General features: G+C 41.5%; 2 protein-coding genes across 5 annotated transcripts in view; both read left to right on the top strand.

Annotated features, from left to right (window-relative positions):
* The window catches only part of mei1 (meiotic double-stranded break formation protein 1), a 53,979-nt gene extending 39,011 nt beyond the window's left edge, over positions 1-14,968 (top strand). For 3 of the 4 annotated variants that reach the window (XM_030406716.1, XM_030406715.1, XM_030406718.1), the window contains 9 exons: positions 240-350; positions 1,922-2,106; positions 2,445-2,529; positions 3,952-4,136; positions 7,035-7,116; positions 7,438-7,544; positions 8,125-8,256; positions 13,707-13,834; positions 14,527-14,968. In XM_030406716.1, the coding sequence (XP_030262576.1) occupies positions 240-350; positions 1,922-2,106; positions 2,445-2,529; positions 3,952-4,136; positions 7,035-7,116; positions 7,438-7,544; positions 8,125-8,256; positions 13,707-13,834; positions 14,527-14,581 (1,070 nt within the window). In that variant the 3' untranslated portion in view covers positions 14,582-14,968. The remainder of the gene's footprint in view (positions 1-239; positions 351-1,921; positions 2,107-2,444; positions 2,530-3,951; positions 4,137-7,034; positions 7,117-7,437; positions 7,545-8,124; positions 8,257-13,706; positions 13,835-14,526) is intronic. The other variant, XM_030406717.1, reaches the window with a different exon arrangement.
* Positions 14,969-16,078: 1,110 nt separating this feature from the next.
* ccdc134 (coiled-coil domain containing 134) lies at positions 16,079-25,340 on the top strand. Its single transcript, XM_030408999.1, has 7 exons — positions 16,079-16,370; positions 19,919-20,052; positions 20,249-20,370; positions 22,020-22,104; positions 22,441-22,622; positions 23,786-23,857; positions 24,055-25,340. The coding sequence occupies exons 2-7, from the start codon at positions 19,950-19,952 to the stop codon at positions 24,178-24,180; spliced, it is 690 nt and encodes a 229-aa protein (XP_030264859.1). The 5' UTR covers positions 16,079-16,370; positions 19,919-19,949; the 3' UTR covers positions 24,181-25,340.
* Positions 25,341-25,359: the final 19 nt, after the last annotated feature.

Here is a 25,359-nt window from a genome sequence, read left to right as displayed (position 1 = left end):
CCAGCACATCATTTTGGACATTTTCATTGGCAGATTGGATTAATCCAATCTTTACTGACTGATGGGAGACACTATGTGACAGGCTGTAAATGGTGAAACCCGACTTGTTGCATTGCATCTGTCGTATTGTGTCTCCCTGGAATTAAGTGTTTATAAAATGTTTGAGAGCACTGCAGATAAAAAAGATTATAAGTGAGCCATCAGATATGAAGGTGTATGTGTCTGAATGTGTGTGTCAGTGAGTAATATAGCAGGGAGGTTGAAGCCTACCAACACAGGGAGCCTGCTCCCTGCCCTCAGCTACCTGTCATGCTGCCTGAGTCTGTCTCCTGCACACTGCACTGACAGAGGTACGACATACTTTCTTCCTGTCTCTCTTAGTCTCTGTCTGTCTATCTCCATGTGTGTGTTTTACTCTCACCCTCTACCTACATTTCATCTTTCACACTCTACCTCGACCTTGACAAAAATAAGCAGCTCAGTCCTGCACATTGTCTTATACACTTTTACATATAAAGTTATGCTGTTAAGTCTGAAATCTTCTCAGACATTTGCACAGATGGGAATAAGCACTCGCGTTTGTGTTGTCACCTAACCTAGTTGTAATGTTTGTAATGCATAGACAAAACGTCACATGCACACTCCCACACAATAATGTGGTCAGTAGACTAAGTTTCAGACACACAGAAAGACACTCAAAATGTCAGAAGGGGGGACATAATCAGTTTATTTCTCTTTTTGCTGGTGATAGCAAATTAATAAGAAAGATCAGGTTGGTTTTATAAGGCAAATAAAGATGAATAAAATAAAAACATCAAATTTGTATTCTACAATTGATATGCATAATTTTTCTTCCACAATTTGTCCCATGTAATTTACACTTACAGTGAGCTGCAATCAACAGGCAGCATCAGGAAATGTTACACTTCCTCTTACCAAAGACATAATTTATTCGACATGACATATTGATTGACATTGATGTTATTATAAGCTAAGTAATTAACCTGAACAAAAAATCAGTAGAGGTCAGCAATGAGTTGGTTAGTGGTTAATAAGGTCAAGCTGTTGACCGGAGACCAGGGATATCATTGGGAAGCAAAGCTAATTATGCACATAGCATTTCTTTACTGCTTCTCTGAAACCTACCTACATTCAGTATGGTGAATTATTCACTATAATGGTGAATCTACTGATGCAAATTACTTCAGCCTCAGGCTTGATGGTGGTGAGGAAGACAGAAATAGTAACGGATTTCTCCCATCTCAAAGCAAAAACCAGGATATTATATCTTTAAAAACTATTTAACTGTCAACAACAGAAACAGCTGGTAATGTTTTCACCATATTAGTCTTTGTATGTAGCTGAGGTCAAAGTTAAGTCTCAGTTTGAAGAGGGGCTTGGTCTGACCCATGAGTACTAATTTAATAATGTACTCAAATATTACAGTACTCACGGCTTGTAACGTCAGCAACTTGACAGGTGTGATCCCATTGGGAGATAGGGTCTTGTTGTAGTTTTGATAGCACTCACAACTGACATGGTTGGCTACCTGTGCACTGCATATAACCCCAGGGCTATGCAAATTGTTCCGCCTTGTATCTGTTTTTCACATTAAATATTGTATAGCGTGTGTGTGTGTGTACTTGTGCCTGATAAATGTGATAAGTTAATCAGTTTATCTGTTTGTATTGCTAATAAATTCCTCTCAGGTGGTGCAGAGAAGTAAAGTATGAATGTGTGTTTGTACAATTTCTCGGTTGGTGCCTGCAGCACGTCTCCCTGCAGTTATCCAGACTAACTGCTGTTCAGATACACACAAACACACACACACACACACACACACACACACACACACACACACAGTGGCACACACATGCAGATCTCTTCAAAGTGTGATGACATAGTGCCTTCTCTTCCCCAGCTGTCTCCATGCTGCTCTCCAACAGTGGACTGATGGACCAGCTGCAGACAGTCCTCTCCTCTTCCTCCTCCTCTTCCCCTGCTGCATCCCTCTCTCCATCAGCCTGTCCTCCTCCAGCCCTGCTGTGCTGCAGCCATCTACTCCTGTCCTCTCTCATTACCTTGCAGCGCGTTCACTCTGCTCAAGTACACACTACAGCTCAACTTTGTTCTTATCACAACTTCAGAAAATAATTTTACACAGTGAATTTTACTGTATGTTCAGTGAAGACACAGACAATACAGTAAAATGCAGCAGAGATTAAATGTGGGTAGAGAATACAAAATACCAATTGGTTTTCCTTTTATAGATATCACAGCCAGGCTGTGATATAAGACAATGCGCTTTCTCCTCAGCTCTGTGCTCACACTGTAGGGATAATACATTCTTACTTGCAATGAGATTTTGGTTCTAATCTTGTTATTCGTCTGACTCTCTCCCCTCTCCCTCGTTGTTTCTTGCTCTCTTTTCTCCATTACTTTAGGTACATAAGAGCATCAGTTGGAGTCTGGACAGAGCTGTGCATCAACTCCTTGTACAGAAAAGAAACACAGACAGTCTCTTGCTGGGTAACACACTCACAGTTTTATTTGATGTTTCTGTCCTATCATAAAGCAGATATAGTCTCTTAGTGTTTTGTCTTAAACACACAGTATGTATTTTCTACCACTAGGTGTCTCTCAATCAAAACAAAACAAAATACATAGGTAGTGTGGGAACATGGAAGTTGTTGTCTTTATTGTTAAACAACCACCATTGCTGATGAAAATCTATCTATGTGACTCATTCTGATATTCTCTACTTCCTTCCTCTTTCTCTGACTCTTTTGTGGAAGCGACAGGCAACCAAATGAAATATACCCTTACTTTGAATCAACAAAAAGGTCTTTCCAATTTCTGACATTTTTATGCAGAAATCCTATAATTGTATGTTATTATATATTTTATCTCCTCTCAGCTTAATCTAATCTTCCGTTGTGTGTAAAACCAAAATAAATCAAAAGATGCATTTAGAAAACCTCAGGCACCCCTTATTATTGCAGTAACCATCCATTAACTGTGGAAACCTCAGGACAGACTAATGAGCTTCACTCCCTGTTCAGTAAATGCCTGCACACATAAGGTCACTGCTAGTCAATGTTTTATCATCAGCTGAGGTAACCAAACTCCGGGCACGTATTTCACACACTTTCATTACATTAAGTGGCAGACATCCCGCTGCACCACTTGGAGACAGATCATCCCTGCCGCTGCTGTGTCTCTGTCTGTCAGCTGGATAAGTGGCCTGTCAGGGTTGCTGTGATGTATCGGCACGCTCCCTCTGTTCCCCTATCTCTCTCTCTAAAGTCCTTCACTCACTCAGCCTCTTCTCTGTCTTTCTGTCTTGTTTTTATCTCCCTTATGCTTCCCATTCTACCCTTCTTTTTCTATCTAACTATCCTTCGGCTCTCATCCCTCTCTTCTGCTGCCATTAATTCAGTCCTTCCTCCCTCAGAGAGCTCTAATCTCAGTGTACATAGCATACGTGCAAATCAAATGTCTGGCTGCTCTCAGTTTGGCTCCCACAGTGTTTTAGTAATCATTTTGGTCGTGTCCTTCTTTTTATCTCCATCACTACTTTGGTCCCTCAGCCTCACTGACCCTCCTTAAACCCTGTTTCTCACTGCCTTACACTTGGCACTGACATCTTTAACTTCTTGCTGTCCCATATCAGTTCAAAATTGCCTTCAGTTCTTTTTAAGTGTTACTCCGCCTGCCCTCTGCACTTCTATTCCCTCTGCTACCTGCTTTTACCATCTTTTTATATTTCAAACCTCAACTTTCCCCTCTATACGCTCACTCATTTCTTTCTGTTCTACCTTGCACCCTTTTCCCTATGGGCTTACCCTCCACATTTTCTCACTCTCTCTTCTTCCTACTGCTGTCCTGTTTGTTTTGGCATCCCATCTACTCCTAACTCCTTTGGTTTCTCTCTCGCTTTTCTCTTTACAGTTAGCTTTCTGAGGTTGTTGCAGGCTGTACTCAATGTTGACCTTACATCAGCCGTGGTGTGTGTGAGCAGTGGTCCTGGCTTGGTTGGGCCCAGACCCCTGGGGGTTGAAGACGGCGCTTTGTATCCACTCGGTTTCAGAGGGGCCCAGTGCCTCTCAACTGCTCTTGCTGGACTTCTTTTGCAGGTTGTGCTACATGTGGGGAATGATGCGTGTACGTGTGTGTGTGTGTGTGTGTGTGTTGTGTCTTTTCATGATTCACATACTGATATCAGATGTCCGTGTTAAGCAGTTAAGCAGTCAGAGTTTAATATAGATCATAATAATCAATTAAATAATAATCAATATAAATAACAAAGAATACCAAAATCTTGATTTCAACAATTAAAAACAAAGGCTTTAGTCTATCAACAAAGATAGACAAATGCTGATATGATGAATTCTCCTCTCTCGTGCTTTATTTTCACTCCACCCTACTTTCTGCAGCCGAGTTAACATAAAGACCTTCGAAATCTTAGCAGCATGACTTCAAAGCTACCTTTCAAAAACAAGATTTTATAGAAAATTTGATTTCAATTGATGTAGTAGCTGGCATAATGCTACGGCACACATATCCAGGGCAATTCAGGTGTCTCCAAGATGCTATCACATGTAGCTGGCGTATTGAGTATGGTTGCTAATGACAAGAGGGACAGACTAGTGTCCCCTTAGTATTCACTTAACAATAAATGGGTGAAGCACTACTTCTTCTGGGTGACAACCAGCCCAGAGCAAGGAGCAACATGGTGCAAAATATGAGTAATCCAGTGCACATACAAAGGCGGTAGAGAGAGACCCATCATCAAAGAGATTATAAAGCATCTTTTCTGTAAACGTCTGCTGTTCACTGAACTACTACATTTGTTAATTCTTTCACAGACCTTTGATTTTACAGTCTCTTGAACCTGGTAATTCTTTAGGATCAAAGCAGTGCTATTGCACACAATACACAGTCACCATTGCACATAAATATGAAGTACTAAAATGCTCTATCACACAATCCAGTGTATTGGCAGCTACATTTACTACCATCAATTAATGGACAATCTGAACAATGACACAGAAGAAGTCCTATTTTTCTGTATGACTGGAGCTAAGATATTGTGAATCAATGTATAACGAAGCTTTGCAGAAGTTAGGAGTACCTCAAGTATGAGTGGTATTTTTTAGATTGTCATAACCATACTGTAGCACGGAATGAGAAAATTCTGACCTAATTCAAGATCCTAATGAATACCAAAAGGTTTATAGTGAAACATTTAGATATTGAATCTGAGGTTCAAGCAGTCAAAACAAATATCCAACTTGTAGAAGAGCCACATCCATTTTTTCTTACAATCCTGGTGAAGATCACTCTGTCCTTGTCTTGGCACATTGAGTTTGTATTTGGGTATGAATTGTTCCCACACACATTAATGTCTAACCTGTCAGTTGTATTAGATAGTCTTTTATTCTACTAGTGTTGGTTTGATTCTGATGAGAATAATCCACTTGACAAAAGGTTTAGACCATTGCTTTGAATTTACACTTGTATCAGTAAAATATGTAGTTAAGATTAACCAGGAATTCTTGAACCTGCATATACTCAGGAGTCATCCACATGCACATGGGTTATAGCTTACTGATCACCATTAAAACATTACTGCCAAGAGAAATGTGTTAAGGACAGAAAAAACATCCAGTGATGTGTTTAACTATCAGTGTGCTGTCACCGTTAACACCATCGGTGAGAAGTACTCAAAATGATGTTCAAACCAGAGGAAAGGTGTCAAGGTTGTTGAGAGATGTTGCTGGGAAACCTTATGTATTTAAGTGGGGTAAGCAAATAACCTGGAAAAGCTCCTGCTAATGAGGTGTAATGCCACTGGGCTCATTTTGATACTCATTTGCATGCAAAATGCAGTTCTTCCAGTGCACTGGCCATTACTAAACCTTTTGGTTATATTAATGATATAATAACTTAGAAACCTTAGCAATTCCCACTTTAAATATTCAAGGTTCCATCATAATGAGTAAACAAAGTCATTAACATATTTGGAAAATAGATATTTATATGACAGTCTAATCTGGATGAAATATGCAAATTATGTGATAATTGGGTTTCATCGTATTTCTCTTTTATCCGGTGCCTGTGGTGCAGCATGCCAGCCTCCGGTTCCACACCATTGGCATTTCTTCTCGGCGTAAAAGACTGTAGTGCTGAACTGAGCCTCAGCTCTATGGTTCAGTGCTCTGTAGTCTGCTGTTCAGCAGCTGATATGAGTAACAGTTCCCTCCTCTCTCCTCTTGTTTGCTCTCTTTTCCCCTTGATGCACCGGCTTGGTGGCAGTGAGAAAAACTGCAGCTCCATAGTCTCTCTCCTCTCCTCTCCTCTCCTCTCCTCTCCTCTCCTCTCCTCTTCTCTCCTATCCTATCCTATACTTGCTTCCTCCTTTCTGCCCACTTTTTGACTCTCCTCTACTCTTCCCTCTTTCTCCTCACTTTCTGTCGCTCATGTTCTTTGCTCTCATGTCAACCCCTCCTTTCATCCCTGTCTCCTCATGTGCCCTCTTCTTATCTGTCCTTTCTCTTACCCACACCCACTTCACCTCCGTTGCCCTCTCATCCCCTCCCACTCATCCTCCTTTCTTCTCCATTCGTCTCTCTGCCTCAGGATTAGGGTGTACCTCTCCACTGTCATCTATATACCCGCCTGGCCTACTTCAGTATTTTTGGACACTACATAGTGCTCACTGCTAGCACTGCCACTGTTGGAGAGACATGCATTATTAAAACCTCACTCAGTCACTCTCTCTCCCTTGTTCCCTTGTTCTCTCTTTTGTTTCTGGCTGCATCTTTGTCCATTTATGAGCGTGTGTGTGAGTGTGTCCGTGTTGGTTTCTTGTTTAATTGTTGTGGCATTTATGTCCAATTTTGCCAAAGTCAGAGCTTATGATTTGCAGTGATTACATTTTGGAGCTAGAAGATGTTCTTTCCTTCAGTGCTTTTTATTGTATACTCAACTTATCTCTCAAGTTTCATTCCACTGTGTCTCTTTCTCCCCAGAAGCACGAGCTGTTGCTGAGAGCCTCAGTCAACTGTCTGAGCTCCCTGCTGGGCTTCCTTCAGAGGAAGAGTCCCACCACAGGTATCAGACAGAGATACAGTTTGGGAATGAGCATAGTGTTAGTATTCTTTCTCATATTATCTTTAAAAGTGTAGCAGGTGTGTTTGTTTTGTCTTATACATTCCTGCTGTATGTCCTGAGGTTGTAACTTTTGACAAGTTTTCAGACATAAACGATTTTCAGAAACTGTACCAGGAAGAATAGAGCAAAAAAAAGGGGGAATTGGTCTAAGTTTGGCATCCTGTGTTGTCTTTTTTATCCCACTTGGGTTTGTTTTCTATGTGTGTGTGTGTGTGTGTGTGCATGCGTGTGTGTGTGTACGCGCGCGTGTGTGTGTGTTAGCAAAGTACATGGTGTGTCAGCGATGGAGTCGATTCCTCCTCCACTGCCTGCTCAGCTCAGGAGAGAGCTTCCTCCTGCACCCTGCCATTCTCAGAGTCATCACACTTGTGAGAGGCTTTACGTATGCACACACACAGACAACTCACATCAAGTAAAATGTCTTGGGCATGGTTCTGAGCAGTAATAAATATTCAGTTTTAAGTATCAAAAGTTAATGAAGGTAATGAAAACATTGAAGTAGTATAAGAATTTGGATTACATGGGTAATGATGGTGAACACAGTACAGCGTTAACAGGCTGACATAGAACAACACATGGAAATGAAAGAAACACAATTACTCTGTTTTTTGTTGTGAACTGAGATTCGAAACACTTGCTTTTCATTTATTATTCGAAAACTAAGGAGGAGCTATTGGTCACAACCCATTGGGAAAAAATTGTGACGAAATGTTGGTAGATTTTATCCACTCCTACGTAAACCACAAAATCAAATCACTTCAAAAGCATTAAGATTTTTATTGTTGCCTTGATCCTTGATGCTTTATGATTATGTGTCTCCTTATGTGTATTTCCTCTTCCTTACTTCTCACTCTCCTCACACTGCGTTTGTTAATGACCTCACCTGTACATGATTCTGCATTTTTACGTGTACATCTGTCTTTGTTTCTGTGTTTGTGTTCTCCGCAGCTCCTGAAGCATGGCAGTAACGCTGTGGTGTGGGAGCCTGACCTTCTCCAGGTGATGGAGGCTGTGGAGAGGAAAGGGCTGAAGGAGCTCAGCAAGGAAGCAGCACAGGCCCTCAGGCTGCTTCTTACAGAGGTACTGAACGCACATCTACACTCACACAGATAGAATAATGTGGGACACACTTTGAAAACATTGTGTGTATTCTTACAACACTAAGATGCTACATACTATCTATCTTTATTTGTATCATGATTTGAATGAGTGAACTCAAAAATTAATAATTCATTAGTATCAGGTGGGTTCATGCAGTGGCTATATTAAATTCAAATTTGTATTTTATTGTCTGTAAAGCATGACACATTTTGCACAGCAGCACTGTGGTGGCAAAATGCAAATTTGATATGAGGGTGTGGATTGAATTTACATAAAGGGTCGAGTAAGGGCTCCAGAACAGCGTTGTACTTCAGAGGTCACCAGTTAGGTTTGAGAGGTGGAGAAGCTCAGGTGTGGCTCCTGGATCCCAGGCCTAGCCTATGCCTGTTGTCTGGAGTGGATTCCTCTGCCTCTGCAAACACATGTTATCTTGCCTGTTTGGCACCTGCCAGGGACTGCCTAGCACTTTGGCTACTCATCAGCCCTCCTCCATCTTGCAATGGTATCATTACAAGAATGGAAGAATTATTATTGGTCAGGCATCCTAATCGAAACAAAGCAACGAGTTACTGCTCTCTCGTAGGGCTTGTCATTGGCATTAACTCAGCCCTAACTCAACCCCAGCTGGTAGTAGTTAATACTCTTCGGTGTCCAGAATCATGGGTCAAGCTGGCAGTAATGATCTGAATCTGGCCGCAGAAAGTAGCAGCTGAATTTAAAATCCTCATTTACAACCCTATTGACACAGACACACATTTCAGTTGGGTCTGGGCCAATTACTGCACCTTGTTTTGGGTCCATAAACCTCAGTTGACTCAATTAGTTACATGTTGGGCAGATTGGATACTGTTGTGCTCTTGGGCCACCATTATACAGAGGGAGAAATATTTTCATGAGAAAACATTAGCTTTTAACTTAGACCATATCCTCTGCTCCACAATTTCAGCTAGTTTCTGAACATAGCAGAGCAAATTGAAAAGATTCCAAAAAGTAAATCCTGCAGTAAAAATGATAACATTTTGATATTTTTGATAAATATATCAAAAACCTAAATTTTATCATTTCTACTGCGGGATTTACTTTTTGGTATCTTTTCAATTTGCTCTAGTCAATTATGACTCTGGGACCTGTGATCACTGATCAAAAGTTTTTAAATACAAAGTTGAATAAATTACCACTCCTTAAGACAAGCAGCACAAGTCAGGACACAACCGACTGGTTAGCATTTAGGCATTCAAGGAATAAATGTATAACCACAGTGAGGCCTGTCAAGTCAGGATACTATTTGAACTCACTGTCTAAACTCTGGAAGCCAGTCAAATTCTACAAGATTAAAGTCACTGCCTCTTTCCCTCTTGGTATTGAGGCTCATGACTGTAAAGCTTAAATTTTAAGTCACAACGATATCTGTTCAGCTCTCCGTAGACACTTCGTTGCCGCCGGCCATTTGTTTGAAGATGATTGCACACAATCTCCTGCAAATACAAATGATGTGGACCCTGTCTCTGAGTCCTACTCAGCCTTTCATCGCTGATATTGGAAATAAGCACTACTAGCCATGGATGTAAAAAAGTCGGTTTCCATGGTGACTGGTGAATGATTAATGAAACTCTTCGGTAGTTGGTGTGCATGTCCATCACAGATTAACTTTCATCTTAATGACGGAAACATCAAATCAACTTTCCTTAAAAAGTGACTCTGAAATTAGCATCTTATTCCTGGGCTGCTGTTTCCTCAGCCACCAAAATAGAGCCCTCAGGGTTTGCATACTGTAGTTTAACAAACATATTATTCAGAAAAGTGTTATGCCACACCAAAACTGCAATCACAAGAAGTGTTGGTGAGAGATGTAGAAAATGTAAATTAATTATTAGTTGCACAGATCATGAAAGTGAATTAAACCGAGTAAGTGATGAAAAGAAAAAACTTGTCTCAACTACTACTTCTACTACTCTGCTCAGTTGAACAGATCACATTCCTGGTACAGGCTTGTTGTACATTTTATATCACTCATCAGATCACACACACGTGTCCCCAGAGAAGAGATGGTGTCGCTTCAAATACATTTACTCTCTGTGAACATCGACATATGTCAAACATGATGAACCATGAAGTCTTTGACATTACCCTTGTTAGCTTTGCAGCAAATGCATAAAGCCCATCTTGGTTTGCTTCAAGACTTATGAAACATAGAAGGAATAGCAGCCACATCAGATTGCTTAGCTCGAATTTGGCATCTTATGTAGGACAAGAGACACATTCAGCACATTCATACTGAAAGTAGCTCAGAATCAGAGCAGTGACAGAATGATGGCACACGCTGCAGCCCCCAGTGCAGTGTGTGCCAGGGAATCATGAACTCTGTTGGCGCGCGCCTGCGTGTGTGTGTGTGTTCCTATGTGTCTTTGTGTGCGTGACCATGGGCACTCTGTATGTATCTCTGTGTTTCTGAAGATGTCAAGGCACTTCAGGGGCAACAAGGTTCAATACATTTTGTTGATCTGCCTGTGGACTGAACTGAAATCTCTGAGTTTATAAGGAAGTTCTCTGTGCACATTTGTCAGCAGTGTTGGGGCTCGTTACTCAAAAAAGTATATTACACATTACACATTACTCTCAAAAATAGTAATGCCTTACATTACATAATTACTCCCTGAAGAAAGTAATTAGTTACATTACTAGTTACATTACTCGTTACCTTTCTTATCTCCAACCGTCAAAAGTGTCTTTACGCAGCGGGGGGTCGTCAGGCAAGTCGCATGCAGCATTATGTTCTGCTTGTGTTGTTGACTCTGCCATTGTTATCCCATCTCCCCTGGGGTGGTGACTAACCAATCGGTGATGGTGAAAGATACTTTGTGCCAAACCCCAACCAATCACTGTTCCATTATTGATGGGGCTAATGAATGCAATATGTTATTGAGGGTCCTCACAAGCAATTCAAGACAAATATGACCTTGAAGCTTTAGCCCCTGGTTATTTCCAGTCTTCCATTCAGATTCTTTATACATTTGCAAATGCTTATCTTCCTGTCACTAACTATATATGTATAACTGTATGATCTAGTGGTATTAAGGGGAAGCAAGGGGAGGCTCTGGCCAGCACTGCATACTTAGGTAGTTTGTCAGATCAGAGCTTATCATAGGGGGGAGTCTTTTTTCATAATTTCTAATACTTGCAGACTCCTTACAACTCCCCCCAGACTCTGTTACCCATATCTGTTTTATTCTTCCATATGCCTTTCACTTCCAAGTCTATTCTGTTTTCCAACCTATTTCTCTGGTTCCTCTCTCCTTTGTTGCCCTCCAAATAGTTATCACCCCACTAACTCCACTTCATTCAACTCTGTTTCCCCTTTTGCTCTTTTCAATTACTGCACGGTGTTCAAACACTCTTTTTATTCTGCCCTTTCCCTCACCCGCCTGTTCCTCAAAATACCATCCTCTAGAGTCCCTTGATAGGAACTGTTGCCAAATAGAAACAGCTTTAACTTTGAGTGCCGCACTCACTTGTTGTGTGTGAAGATCCAGCAATTCATTTTCTCTCTTTGGGAAATTATTAAAGTCCTGTTTTATTTGTTTCTACCAGCCATATATAGTCAGTTGTTCTAGTTGTTTTTTTAATATTGTAGAAAGTAAGATTTCCATCTCTTTAAATTATAAAGCAGGTCTAGGTGGTAAATGAATACTGTGAATCAGAAATATTCAGATTCTGTGACTTTAAACGAGCCGTCAAGACTTCCATAAGGTTGTGATGTCACAACTATACACTCGCCACCCCCAGTTGTGCCCCCAGCACAGGTATGGTTTTAAAATACCAGCAGAGCAGCTGTGGAGACATGGTGGGGGTCTTAAAGAGACGGGCACTAAAATGGAACATTCAGACAGAGGGCAAATAGATACGCTGCAACAATGGACAGCAGAAGGTAATGTTTCTTTTTCGAACATTAAACCATGTAAATATTTTCTAGAGAACACCCAAAATAAAAGGATTAACTTTTATATGAGAAAAATATGCGACCATTATCATATCTTCTGGTGCAGCCTTGTTAGTTTCAACAAAAAAAAATGTGTTCTTGTCAGAGTAGTATGCTGAGCTGATTTCTCTGACAGATATTCACAGCCCTGAGGAACTGAAGTAGACATTATACATTCTGTCTGAACCTGCTGTCACACTCAGGTAATCCACACCAGTCCAGACAAAAAGGTACAAGGAGTCTTTCATCCCTTCAGCCTTCAACATAGTTGCCTACTCCAGTAATGCCGAGAATGATGATCCCTTTGATCATGAAGAAGATGCTAATAATTAAGGATCTTGGTTCTTTAATAATAATACTTATGCTGCTGCAGCTCACAACAGTATGATGTTGATATGGCTGTAATTCTTCTGTGTTGTGTCACAATTTGACATATTCTGTTGCCTTTTCCGTCTTAACTGATGCACAGGACTTTATAATTATTATGTTATGTAGATGCATGTTGAATGTTGGACACCAACTTAAATGTGCAGCCATCTGCTCTTTAGACAGGATGTGAGGATCAGAGTGAGTGATGGTGATTAAGTAACTCTGGATTCACTCACGTACACTGAAGGGACCTTTAGTTGTCTCTGAACCTCTGACTCCTGCAGGGGAGCTCATCAGCTGCAGCTCTGTATTGGTACTTGGTGGTTCCTCATGAGCAAGATTGAATAGTAATCCTTGTTTTCTAAGTCTGCATTTCTGTTCAGACTGCTCACAGCTGCTCGAGATGAACTATGATATAGTTTGGAAGTGTCGAAGTGTTTTCTCATGATTGTGAATGTTTTTTACAAGATTTTCAATTCCCTGTACACACAGCCTTTGTACACATTTGTATCTATTGCAGCTGCCTCAGTCTGCTGAAATAAATTGTTTTGTTTTGGGGGGTAGAAGAGATTCATGTCTTGCTGACTTATTTAGCACTCTGCAAATCCCAGGTGTGTGTGCGTGTGTGCGTGCGTGCGTGTGTGCGTGCGTGCGTGCGTGCGTGCGTGCGTGTGTCTCCCTCTGCTCCCTCCTGTATGATGTAACTTAAACTCAATTTGCCTCTTGTCAGCTCGCCCACGGTTTGTTTTTTTAGGTGGATTAAAATGTATTTTCTATAGTGTTCAGAAAATGTTATCAGTTGTAAAGTGAAAAAAAACATGATAAGATTATTTTCCCTGATTCATATGTTTTATTTCTTTTTTATACTTTAGGCTTTGTCCTCTCATCTCCCACTTTACTGCCTATTAACCTTTCGTCCCGATATTGGCTTTATGTCCTGTTCTCTTCCTCTCCTGTTCTCTTCATTTCTTTATTGTCCTCTCTGTTGTCATCGCTTCCTCTTTATCCTGCCACTTCCCCCTGCTACGTCTCTGTCCCTTTTTATCGGCTAAATAAAAAGCTTGTTCCTCTTTTGTTCACTCAGATCCAGTGCACTGTCCTGCAGTCGCCACCCACAGAGGATCACATGCAGAGAGTGAGAAGTATGATAGAATCCCTCGGCCCACAGGCATCAGCTGAGAGCTGCAGTACCAGTCTGCCTTGCAACGCTCTGTATCCCTCACCTAAAGTGAAACACACTCTAAACTGCACAAAACACAAACAAACTAACATACTTATGCAGGCGCATGCACTCTCACCTGTAAAGCAGCTACAGCTCACAACCCACAGAAACCTCAAACATGCCTCTGTAAGTATCTGACAAGTGTTATAAAAGTTACAACATATGAATGCACTCTTGAAATGTTAGCAGAGAATCTTCATTGATTTCTTTCTGGTTATTTATTGAATGCCTGTGTTGTGCTTTCTCACTTAATCTCTTTGAAAGCACGTTGTATAACATGGAGTTGTTACTGTATTTCAGTCAGAGTTGGTACTTAAGGGCCGAGTACATCTGTGGTGCTGATTGACTCCCTCTCTCACACACACTCCTTCCTTTCACCCACCCACACACTCTCATGTACTCAGTCTATGTCTGTTCAGTTTGATATCAGCTCTATTGGCTACTGTTATAAAAATCAGTCATGTCCCACTAATGGTAAATAAATATGCCAACAACTGTATTCAAAGCAGTAGACTGATACAAAAAATACTAGTTGGAAATATTTTATGCACAGTAAAATCAACCTAATTGAAACCTAATTATAGTTTTCCTTTAGGATCATTCCCTTCCAATATCTAGCTATGTCACATGCACACACCTACTCCGTCATTTTGCTTCATCATTCCTTAACTACCGCCTTCAGTCATGTTGGAGATGTGTCCATCTGCCTGTCTGACTTTACATTGAAAGCTGGCTGATGTTCCAGCAAACTGATTCTACTATGCTGATGTTGTTATGCCATCCATTTGGCTATTTGTTTCTTGTTCAGTCATTGAGACATTTCATTAATTCCTATAATTGTGTTTACATTCTGATGCTTACAGACACATATGCTTACTTGCAGTTTTTATGTTTACATGTTGAGTTATGAAACTGTGGAGTAATAGAATATATTATAATAGAAAATATTATTATTATAATCTGGTTTTCTCCATGGACTCTGTAACAATTCTGTAATTCAAGCAAAGAAAGGCTACTGTTAAATTAAAATACTGGTTGTTTTTCTGGAATCCCTGTGAGTTCCAGTTGTTGTGAACAAAAGCGTGAAGGACACATTTGATGATATAAAAGCAGAAATCACTATGTTTCATGTATATGAAAGTATTTGACCTGGAAAGAACAGCAGTTATGTTTATCCCCAAACCTCAGCATCAGCACCTTCCCAAAGGTGTCAGTTAGAATGGGTTTGACAGTGACTTTGAGGTGGTCAGGGGAGGCAGCTGTTACGTATAAGCTTGGGCGATGTTAGCATTGGTGGCAAAAATGTGCAGAAAATCTGTGATCTTTTTTTTTTTTGTTGCATTTTTTCCCCTAAATAGTTCTTGCATAGTTTGGAGCTGTGCTTTGTTGCATACAGTGGTGATAGCCTTCTTTCTCAAAATATGTTTAACCCTGTACAAATCTGGGGCGCCGTTTAGCTCAGTTGGTAGAGCGGGTGTCCCATGTGCAGAGGCTTTGTCCTTGCTGCAGTGGACCCGGGTTCGACTCCCGGCCTGGGTCCCTTTGCTACGTGTCACTCCCCCTCTCTCTCACCCTGTTTCCTGTCACCTCTTCAACTGTACTATCAATAAAGCCATGAAAGGCCAAAAAAAAACTTTAAAAAAAAAACCCTGTACAAATCTCCCACTTTACCAGCACCAAAGCAACTCCAGGCCATCACATTGCCGCCACTTTGAGACTATAATCAAACCCACCCATACTACCCCAAGGATGGCCGATTTTATTGCTTTCTTGAATAGCATTACAGTTTTACATAATATATTACACAAAGGTTTTCTAATGATCAATTAGCCTTTCAACACGATTAACTTGGATTAGCTAACAGTGTGCCATTGGATCCTCTGCACACCTATGTATATTCCACCACAAATCAGGCAGTGTAACCCTAGGCCAGTTAAAGCTGTCATCAGAACATGAACAATGTAGGCTATACATTGGTATTGTATTTGTGGTCGATTTAATGTCACTCTAATTGTGAAAACAAACGCCTTTGTTTTCAGATAGATAGATAGATAGATAGATAGATAGATAGATAGAATTGTTTGCTTGTATGTGTGTTTGTTTTAATGTGGCTAGCAAAATGTCAGCACTGAAGCATCATTATCTCAGAGAAAGCACATGAAGGAAACGGAACGCAGCCCGTGCTCTGGTGGTGTGTCTCTTTAAGCCCTCCGTGCGGAAACAACATCCTCCTCCTCCGTGTTTGAGCGCCCGCTGGCTGTCATTTGTCCAAGACGAGCCAGCCGGTGCGATCGTGGCGCTGGCAGAGTGGAGGAGCGAGAGCCGCATGTAAATGAACACCTCCACCTTCGCGTTGCTGTTACCTGAGGATCGATCGGGACAAACTGACTGTCCCGTCACCCCCTCATCACCGAGCTGACCTCAGACGTCTTGTGTGGAGATAAAGAGGTTAAACTGGACTACTTTGGAGCAAAAGCTGTCGGATAATCGCTGCCGTGTGGCGCCGCCGTTTCTCGATACAACACGGTGAGTGATACGCGAGTTTCGTGGCTCCAGTGTCCAGCGCTTTATCGTCTTGATCTCCGGTGCTGGACGCCGGTTGACGGATCCGGCGGCGGGGCATATACAGCTGAGATGACAAGCGGAATCGATTTGTCGAGGAGCGACTTCAAATACTTGGTTAATTCCAAAAAGCACACCCCTGAGGAGACCTTATATGAATAAATGGGATGTAACAATGCGGAGTTGTTCTATATCACCAGTAGATGAGGTCTTACATCACAGTTTTATAGTTAACGCTTAATTATGGGCTGAAAATTGAGCAAATTGACTCATTATTGGCTGTAGACAGTCTCGCGGCTGAAGGGGACGCGGGTCAGGTAGAGTACATGCAATCAATTAGGCAATGTGTAATTTATGGTCCACATGACAATCTGACAATCTTTATCCAGACTGCCATCATCATCATCACCATTACGCATGTCCGTGGCCATGCCTCTGCATGAATGATAACCAAAGGAGAGCCTGGAAGATACAAGCAAAGCGAGAGAGGATGTGTCAGTCCTTGAACCTCAAACCTCCCACAGCAGGCTGCCAGCCTGAGGGGAATCTAGATCCAGTCCTGCTGCACATCCAGCTATCTGATAAGCATCTTGTGTGCTCCATCCTCTGAGGAGTCACTAACACCTCAAGGGCCAGTTTTACCTCTTGAAATGAATGTCACAGAGTTGGTTAGTTTACAGCGTGGACTGCTTCCCACCGTTGATTAAAGATATTTTTTTCTTGCTCTTTTCCACCGGGATTAAAGAAATTGCAGGTTGCTGGTGCGTGGAAGAATATCAAAACCATGTTTTTATACCACAGGGAATTCCAATGCAGAGTGGAGCTATCTTCAGGGGTCTAATATGATAAGATGTGGCAGCCTACTTATCTGACAAACCTGGAACCTGGATCTCTCACACAAGAAATCATACTTCAGCCTCTCTGCCATGGCAGATTGTTGTTGGCAGAGAGGAATAATCTCCTCTGGCCAAGAGATTTACGTGAGTTTACACGGCTCCAACAAGAACTACTCTGCCTTCAGACCTCCCCGCGGCGAACACACCTCATCCAACATAAGTGCCACATTGACAGACCCAATGGGAAGGGGGCCTTCCCACCGTGGATACAGAACATCAGTGGGGTCGGGTTGAGAGAAAGCCATCCAGTCCAGGATTCAACAGGAGGGAATGTGAAAGTGGACATCTTGCAGAGCAGCAATGTTGTATTAATGGTCTACATTCTGTGCGCTGGGCTGATCTGTGTATGGTACAGGCTGTTTCCACACTTCAAGTAAGAAAGCTGGGGGCAGGAGGGATGATCTCCCCCCTAGTGCTCTCTCAAGTGGATCTAAATGTCTGTCAAAGATCTCATTTCTCCCTAAGCAGCTCAACTAACGTTGTTGTGTTTCATGGTCACCCCCATTTGGCCAGGCCATGGCCAAATGTAATCTGATCGCAAGACGTCAGTGTAGATTTTCCTACGTCGTTTTAAAATGATGGGCCTGTATAATCAGGGTTGCCTGCTTACAGTTAATGGATGCATTTAGACCCTCATTCCTGTGCTGCCTATTCCACATTAGCGATGATTTATCCGCTCTTAATGTCCTTCTCGCACTACTTCTTAAAGTCTCAGCACTTTGCCCTATCGCATGGAAACGTTAACAGCTCCAGGATGTATGTGTTGACTGCATTAAATTGTGCCAGTGGCGATAACCTTTTTGCTCATAAATATCTGTCAGAGCGACATGGCTGACTGCTCGGAAGCACACAGGACCATCAAATACCCCGACGAGCTGCTGCCACAGGAGAGACAAGGCCCCCTTTCCTTGGCTGTTATCTAGAAATATTGAGGCTTTCGACCAGCACTTAAGGATATTTAGTGCGGCATTTCTCAGAGAGCTGGGAAGCTACCCAAAAGATGTTCTCAGAATGCACAAATTGGCCTTGATCGAACATTGTCTTCACTCAGCTGTCTTCAGGAACACTTGTTTCTGCTGACTCTGTGAGAAAAAAAGTTGTCCTATGGTTTTTATTTTTGAATAAGACACTTCGGTCTGCAGAGACCAACGCTTGAAGCCAAAGTGGCTGAGACAACTGAGGGAAGTTTGAAGGTTTTCTTTGTCAGTGCAGTCTTCCGCAGATCTGGAATAATATCTTGAGATCTACCTCACGATTTCTTAAAGCATTGTCATTCTTTTAGCAGGATGTGCCGCAGAAGCAAAGCTGTGGTAAAGCTGAATATGTTTTAGTATGAAATGATCGCTGTTGGTCCATGTCATCAGCGCTCTGAAGAGGGATGTGTACATCTGTACGCCTAGGAGCATTATGCTTTTCCCCTCTGATATGAGGGAGATCTTTAAAGGGGCTCATCTGGTCTAAATTAACATTCACACCCTGAGACGTTTTCTCACTTCCTAGTCCTTCAGATTAAAAAAATCGGCAGCCGGGCTTGTAAAGATTAATTCTGTCTGTGAAAAAAATCAAGTCCCTGGTGCTCATTATCGTCTTCCAAAGCCACGTACCCCTCCTTTATCTCGCGCACACTCTCCTATCTGTGCGTCTTTCAGTTTCACTGCTGTGTCTTAGCAAAGTTAGATGAAATATTCACCAGGAAAGCTGTTGTTTCCCGCAGGGTCCTCCACCCTCCGAAAGCTTCAACGCCCCTCCCCTCATCTCTTGTTCTCCCCGAGTCTCTCACAAGCTGACTCTCCCTGCGTGCCCCCATCACAGCCCCATACCCCTCTGGTAGTACCATTGATAGAGCCCTTGCTAAATTATGCATGAATTATGTGAATTATGTCTTGTAGCTTTTCATCAACATTTCCCTCTCTCTCCCTCCAGTCACTTCTGTTTTCTGCCAGTGTTTTCTTAAAGATGTGACTTTCATCAAATTTTCATTTGATGAGACCCTATTTTTAGCTGTTTATTTGTCTTCTCACTTCATTCCCCTCCCTTTTTTAAATGTATTAAAAGCCTCTGAGGGAAAGGAAGTTACAATTGAAAGAAGTAGACCACTGCTTTGATAGAGAGACCAGGATGAGAGAAGCAAGAGCAGGGACAGATTCTATAGAGATTGTAGAAGTTCCTCTGGGGATTATACAAGCACCAGACGTCAAATGTGTCTTTTTAAAAAGGAACATAAGGAGCCCCTCTTCAAATGCCCGCTTTCCTCAAGTGTTACTTATTGACCACTTCTTCCCAGCATGTGTCTCCATTTCACTGACTCCAAAAGTATCACCGGAGAGACGGAGAGAGAGATAGAGGAAGTGGGAGAGACAGAATGAGCCTTCCTAGCAGCTTTAGGAGAAGAAAAATGGCTGCATGAATAAGAAAACTATTCCAGTGAAAGCTCAGTGTTTTCAGATGAAATCAAAAGAAAATGTGTTCCGCTCGACCATCATAATGTTTCAAGGAAATGTGCAGTCTCCCATCTTTAGCCTTAAACTAGTGGAAACTCGCACAACTCTGTGCCATTATTTTGATGTTTAACAATGTGACATGCCCATGTGGTGGTCTGTCATCTCTTGTGTTCAGGAGCGCGCCTCTCTGCCGACCCCTGCTGACCATGCCGAGTGTGTGTGCAGTGTTCCTGGCCCTCGCCGCTGCCGCCCTCAGCTCTGCAGACTCGGACACGCACAGACCGAGACACGACTCCAACCTGGAGATCTGTATCCTTCTGCTGTTTTAGTGTGCAGAGCCGCTGCCAAATGCACAGGCGAGTCACTCGAGTGTGAACTTGTGCATGCTCATGAATACATTTCTGTGCCCTTTTTTTGATGTGACAGATTGGGTGTGTGAGTTAGCGTCTTCATGTGAGTTTTCCCCACGTGGAGCGCGTGTTTCTTCCTGAGCCGCTCTTATCAGACAAGCGGCTGTTTGAGACCAAGAGGAAAGATCAGCTGAACGCGCTGAAGAATCTAGTCGAGCTGAACGACATCAATCAGCAGTACAAGATCATAGACATCATGCTGAAAGGACTCTTCAAGGTAGAGAGTGTGTGTGTGTGTGTGTGTGTGTGTGTGTGCGCGCGTGTGCGTGTGCATAGTCTGTGGGCAGCAGCAAAATCAAACATAGACAAGACCACTGGTATTAAAAAAAAACCCAGAACAACATTTATTTCTAAGAGCTCAACCTTCATACTCTGACTCATTCTCTTCCCTGTTTCTCTCTGAGAGTTTGGGTTGGGTGGGGGTTAGAGGGAGTTGCTGTTGTATTTCCCTGTTTCAACACATCACAAAAAGGGGAAAACTATTTTAGAAAAAACATATTTGTACTTTGTACGATTGATATTCGTAAAAATATTCATTTCCAATAAAGAATATACAGGAAGGCATACAAAGAGTTGAACCCTGCTTTGTGCAGATTGAAGGATAAGAAGGTTGGCAACCCCAGCACAGAATCAAAAAGCTTTGAATCCGGCGATTACAATCATCGGCATGTTTCTTCGCATTCATTTGAATGTTAATTCAGACTCTGCTGCTCAGAGTGCCATTCACTCACAGTATGCTCGGAGCTTTGCTTTACGGCATGCTTCAGTTTCCCAGAGGATTGTTATCTATGCATCTGAGTGCCTCTCAAGGACAACTAGCATAGTGAACCTTCAGTGGCTAAAATACATTGTCAGCATTTCTATGATGCTGTGTGTGCGAGAGAAGGCGAAAGAGAGATAGAGTCCTTAATAGTGCTCCTACTTGTATCTCTAAGGACCAAAGATGCTGTACTGAGTCTAATCTCAGTCTGTCTTTTTGTTTTCAATTTATCTGTCTTCTAACCACAAAATGAAGTTTGAAAAAGACTGTTGTTTGTTTTTGACACAACTTTAAAGGGGCCGTTCATCCCAAAATCTAAATGTGTGTTTTTCCTCTTACCTGTAGTGTACTTATCCGTCTGGATTGATTCTGAGTTGCAGAGTTTTGGTGATATCAGCCCTAGAGATGTCTGCCTTCTGCTCAAAGCATCAAAAAAATAGTTTTTTGTAGAAAGGAAGCTTGCACCGACTTATGCATGAGGGGCTTATGCTTGTGAAAGCTCAAGATGTTGAATTACTCACCTATATCGGCTAAGCTGTAACGTTAGCCAGCCCCTTGTCTATGATGATGCACGCTTCCTTCTGCGCAATGATCGGTCCGTGGGAGTGGTTTTGTGGAACGAAACTGGTTCCTACATGAAACTGCTCACAACAAGGTCTGTGGATTATCTCGCGTAACCGAGTCCTGATTTCCGATAAGGGACATTGCTGTTGAGTTTATCAAATGTATTTTTTGGCACCTCAAGTCAAGTGCAATTTAGTTCCATTATATAAAGTAAAAAGGCACACATCTCTATGGTTGATATCTCCAAAAATTGTACAACTCCCACTAAAACAATGTAGATGGACAAATAGCGCTACAGGTAAGAGTGAAAATATGTATTTCGGTAACGCGACCCCAGTTTAACTTTGTTATCCAAACCAGTTCTTTTTTCAAAACCTGATTTTCTCGTTTGCTCAGATTCATCTGTGAAGTCTTGTTACACAGATTCATTGCATCCCTGATCTCAGCAGTGAAAATATAATATGATATGAAAATAACCCCACAGCACATTGGGTAAATTAAAAACAACTGGGTGTTGAGGTTTTTTCTTTTTCAATCTTAAGGTGTTGGAGGACTCGAGACAAATCCTGGTTGCGGCCAACATGCAGCCTGATGACCCTTTCCCAATGGACGATAAGATCAAAGAAGGTCTGATTCACTTTTGCACCTTTTTCTCTCCCTCTACGTATAGAAGCCTTTTTATTTAGCAGCATCTCTGGTATGTCTTTCATTCTCTGATTCTGTCTCCATCACTTCTGGCTGGTTTGTCCTGTGCACCCGTAGCTGTTTCTAAGAGCTCCATCTCTTTCCGTCTTTCTTACTCTCCTCCTCATCCTCTTTGGGAGCCAGCAGGTGCCAATAATATCAGCCTTCACTTTGAATGTTTTTCTGTCTGCTGCACTCTTCCCTCTGCTTCATTTATTGTTCTTGTTGTGTCCTCGTGTCTTATTTTTTTAACCATTTCCTTCTTTCCTCTGTCATCAGCTTATTCCCATGTGGTGGAGAATACAGCATTTTTTGGCGACGTGGCATTGCGTTTCCCTCGGATTGTCCACCACTACTACGACCGGAACTCTGACTGGGGCGGCCTGCTGCGTTGGGGGCTGAATTTCTGTAACCAGACGGGGGTTTTCACAGGAGGTGCCCACCAACATGTCCTCACACTTGTAAGACCAGACAATCAACTATCCTATGCTTTCGCAGACCACTGAAATCTTCTGCAGCAAAAGTGTAAAAAGAACATATTCTTTCTTTCAACTGTAAAAGCCTTGTTTGACTGGCTGCATTTAATTTGACATCTGCATTCAGCAGAGATGCAGTGTTGATGCTTCAATTAAGCTGTTAAAATGTGAACCACATTTAAAATGTAATGTGGTCACTGGCTAAAAGTTAAAGGCCTTGCAAATGTGAAAACTGGTAGCTCTGTACCTGCCTGTAAGGCTGCATTAGTTTAGAATAGTAATGTATCTGTTTAGTTTCTTTTAGCAGTTGTCTGTATGTATCCTGAGAGAAAACTAAAATATAATGATCAGCATAAAAGTTTGCGGAGAGAAATCGAATGAACCAAATAAGTGGATTAAATGGTTATATCCCTATTGTGAAGTCTAGATGCAGAATTCAATATAAGTACATGGTGAAATTAATCCTTATCTCTGCAGGCGAGTAGGTGAGAACCTGACAAAACACTGCAATAAAACAGTTCAGTGCATTAAAGCACACAGTGTTGTCTAAATGTGACTGCTGCAAGGACATGACACAATCATCCTAGTTCAGGTTATACAGTAGATAAGTAGATCTGAGTGCAATCTGCTGCCGTGTCAGTGTCTCATCACTTCAAACTGTGTAATTTGCCATCGAATTTGTCCTTGGTGTATTGTGACCTTTTAAAACTTAAAAGAGCAGAGCCAATGAAATGGTATTCCCCGTTTAATGTGTGGGTTAATGAACTAAACTCTTGCAGGATTAATCTGTGACTTTAGCAATGTGCCAAGAGGATTATATTGTGGATTAATTCTGAGATTTGAAGCTGCAGCAGCTAGTGCCCTAAAAGTGTGCATCCAGCCCTCGCTTGTACCTCAGTAACCCCTCTCTTAGTCTCTGATCCTTTCCTCTCTATTTCATGAGAAAGTGAGAAAAATGAGATATGATACTCGAGAGGAAATGTCGATTTTGTCTGCAACTGCTTGCCAAATTGCATTTAACTGCCTTTTAGCTGTAGAGTAAGCGATGTGACAGTATCTCATTTTCGTTCCTTATCTCATTTGAAGAAATGATAATATGCCCCCTTGCACTCTTCTCTTGTCATCTGTCTTTTCCACTCATCTCACAGATGTCACAGGAGCTGGGAATAACAGAGAAAGCCCCAGACTTTACAAACCCATACCGCACGGAGAGAGACGATGTGAGTAAGATGCATAAATGTTGGTTGAAAATCCTCCATCCAGATACACCCTCGCAGTAGTAACACAGACAGATCTGTTCTTTTTTTGTACGTTTTATCTTACAATTTTGTAAATGAAAAGTTGTTAAAATAACATTATCTCTCACATGGCCTCGATTTGAATCTCTCTCTTTCTCGCCCTTTCTCGTCTCCTTTAGGTGCTTCACACTGCTGAGGCCTTCCAGAAGATCCTGAGGGAGGAGGAGAAGAGAAGGAGGAAAGAAGAGAAGAGGAAAGAAATCAGGAAAGGCCCTCGCATCTCCCGTTCCCGCACCGAGCTATAGCACCGCACCTCGGTGCATTTGGAAAGCAGAGACCGAGAGGATGGAGCATACGCACAGTCCACAAGGGGTGGCTTGACTTGTAGACTCCGATGACAGTGAAGTACAAAAAGCCAGGTGCTCTGTTGATCAAAAGAGAGAGCAGCTCACAAAAATGTAAAGTTGAAGTGGTTAGTCAGTTTCTGACAAAGGTCTGAATCACTGTACACCTACTGTGATTTGTAATTGGAAGATCTAGCATTGTGTGAGAGGTAAAAGACATCTCCAGAAAAGAAGCTGATAAGGGAAACTCATTTTTGATAACTTGAGAATTACATAACTGTACTTTGGAATATAAATTAATTTTAGTATATACAATTCGCTTCAAATGCACTGTGTTGTGTCTGTTCTAGACTTAATGTGTCTAAACCCATTTGCTTCAAATACGTGTGGTTGCCAAATATAAATTGGACCCCATCTCACTAAATTCAGCCTGTTTCTGTTTACGTTATGCTTGAATTGATTATGGGGTATGATTTTCATTTGTTGTTGTTTTTGCCTTTTGAACTGAGGGTTTTCTTTTTTTACAGATTCCAAGAGGAATGTTTGTGAATCAGCTGATTTATGGTCTTATTGCTTATTGTTTAAAGGACACAACTTGTGTTTGAATGAAGGACAGTATAATGGTATATGTCTAATGGGTTTCTTTTTTTATGTCTCTTTGAATAATTCTTATTTTTACCACCATCAGAGGGCATCATCTATGAATTTATTTTTTACCATTACACCTTGGAAACTGTTAAGTCATTCCTTTTCATACCAATTTCTGTAGTTTCAGTTTGATGACCCTGAGTTAATAATACTGTATCCTGTAGGAAAAATCTGTCAGCTAGAAAAAACGTATATGACCTTTCAGCCCTGCACCCGTGTATGTGTTGAATATTTTTAGTTTTTTAGTCTTTTTCTTCTTTTTTTTTTTTTTTTTTTTTTTTACCTTTGCAGGAAATTGACATATTTTAATGGTTTAGATCTATGGAATTGAAATTGATGTAATTTTGAAATAGTTTTACGACTGTTATAAAAACTATATGTATATTCAGAGGAAGAATATCATTGCTGCAGACTGAACAAGCCATTTTGTTATCAACTTTAATGAAATAAAGTGACTCATATGTACAAAAACATTCCCGCAGTGTGAGTTTG

This window comes from Sparus aurata, chromosome 23, assembly GCF_900880675.1.
Source record: "Sparus aurata chromosome 23, fSpaAur1.1, whole genome shotgun sequence".
Taxonomy (NCBI): Eukaryota; Metazoa; Chordata; class Actinopteri; order Spariformes; family Sparidae; genus Sparus; species Sparus aurata.
Note: the sequence above shows the minus strand (reverse complement) of the source record. Positions and strands in the feature narration are given on the sequence as shown.

Excerpts from the sequence above, each read along its gene's own strand:
- ccdc134 (XM_030408999.1), top strand. The coding sequence starts at position 19,950 with ATGCCGAGTGTGTGTGCAGTGTTCCTGGCCCTCGCCGCTGCCGCCCTC. Across the intron at positions 22,105-22,440 it reads GGACGATAAGATCAAAGAAG|CTTATTCCCATGTGGTGGAG; the intron begins GTCTGATTCACT and ends CTCTGTCATCAG. Across the intron at positions 23,858-24,054 it reads ACCGCACGGAGAGAGACGAT|GTGCTTCACACTGCTGAGGC; the intron begins GTGAGTAAGATG and ends CGTCTCCTTTAG.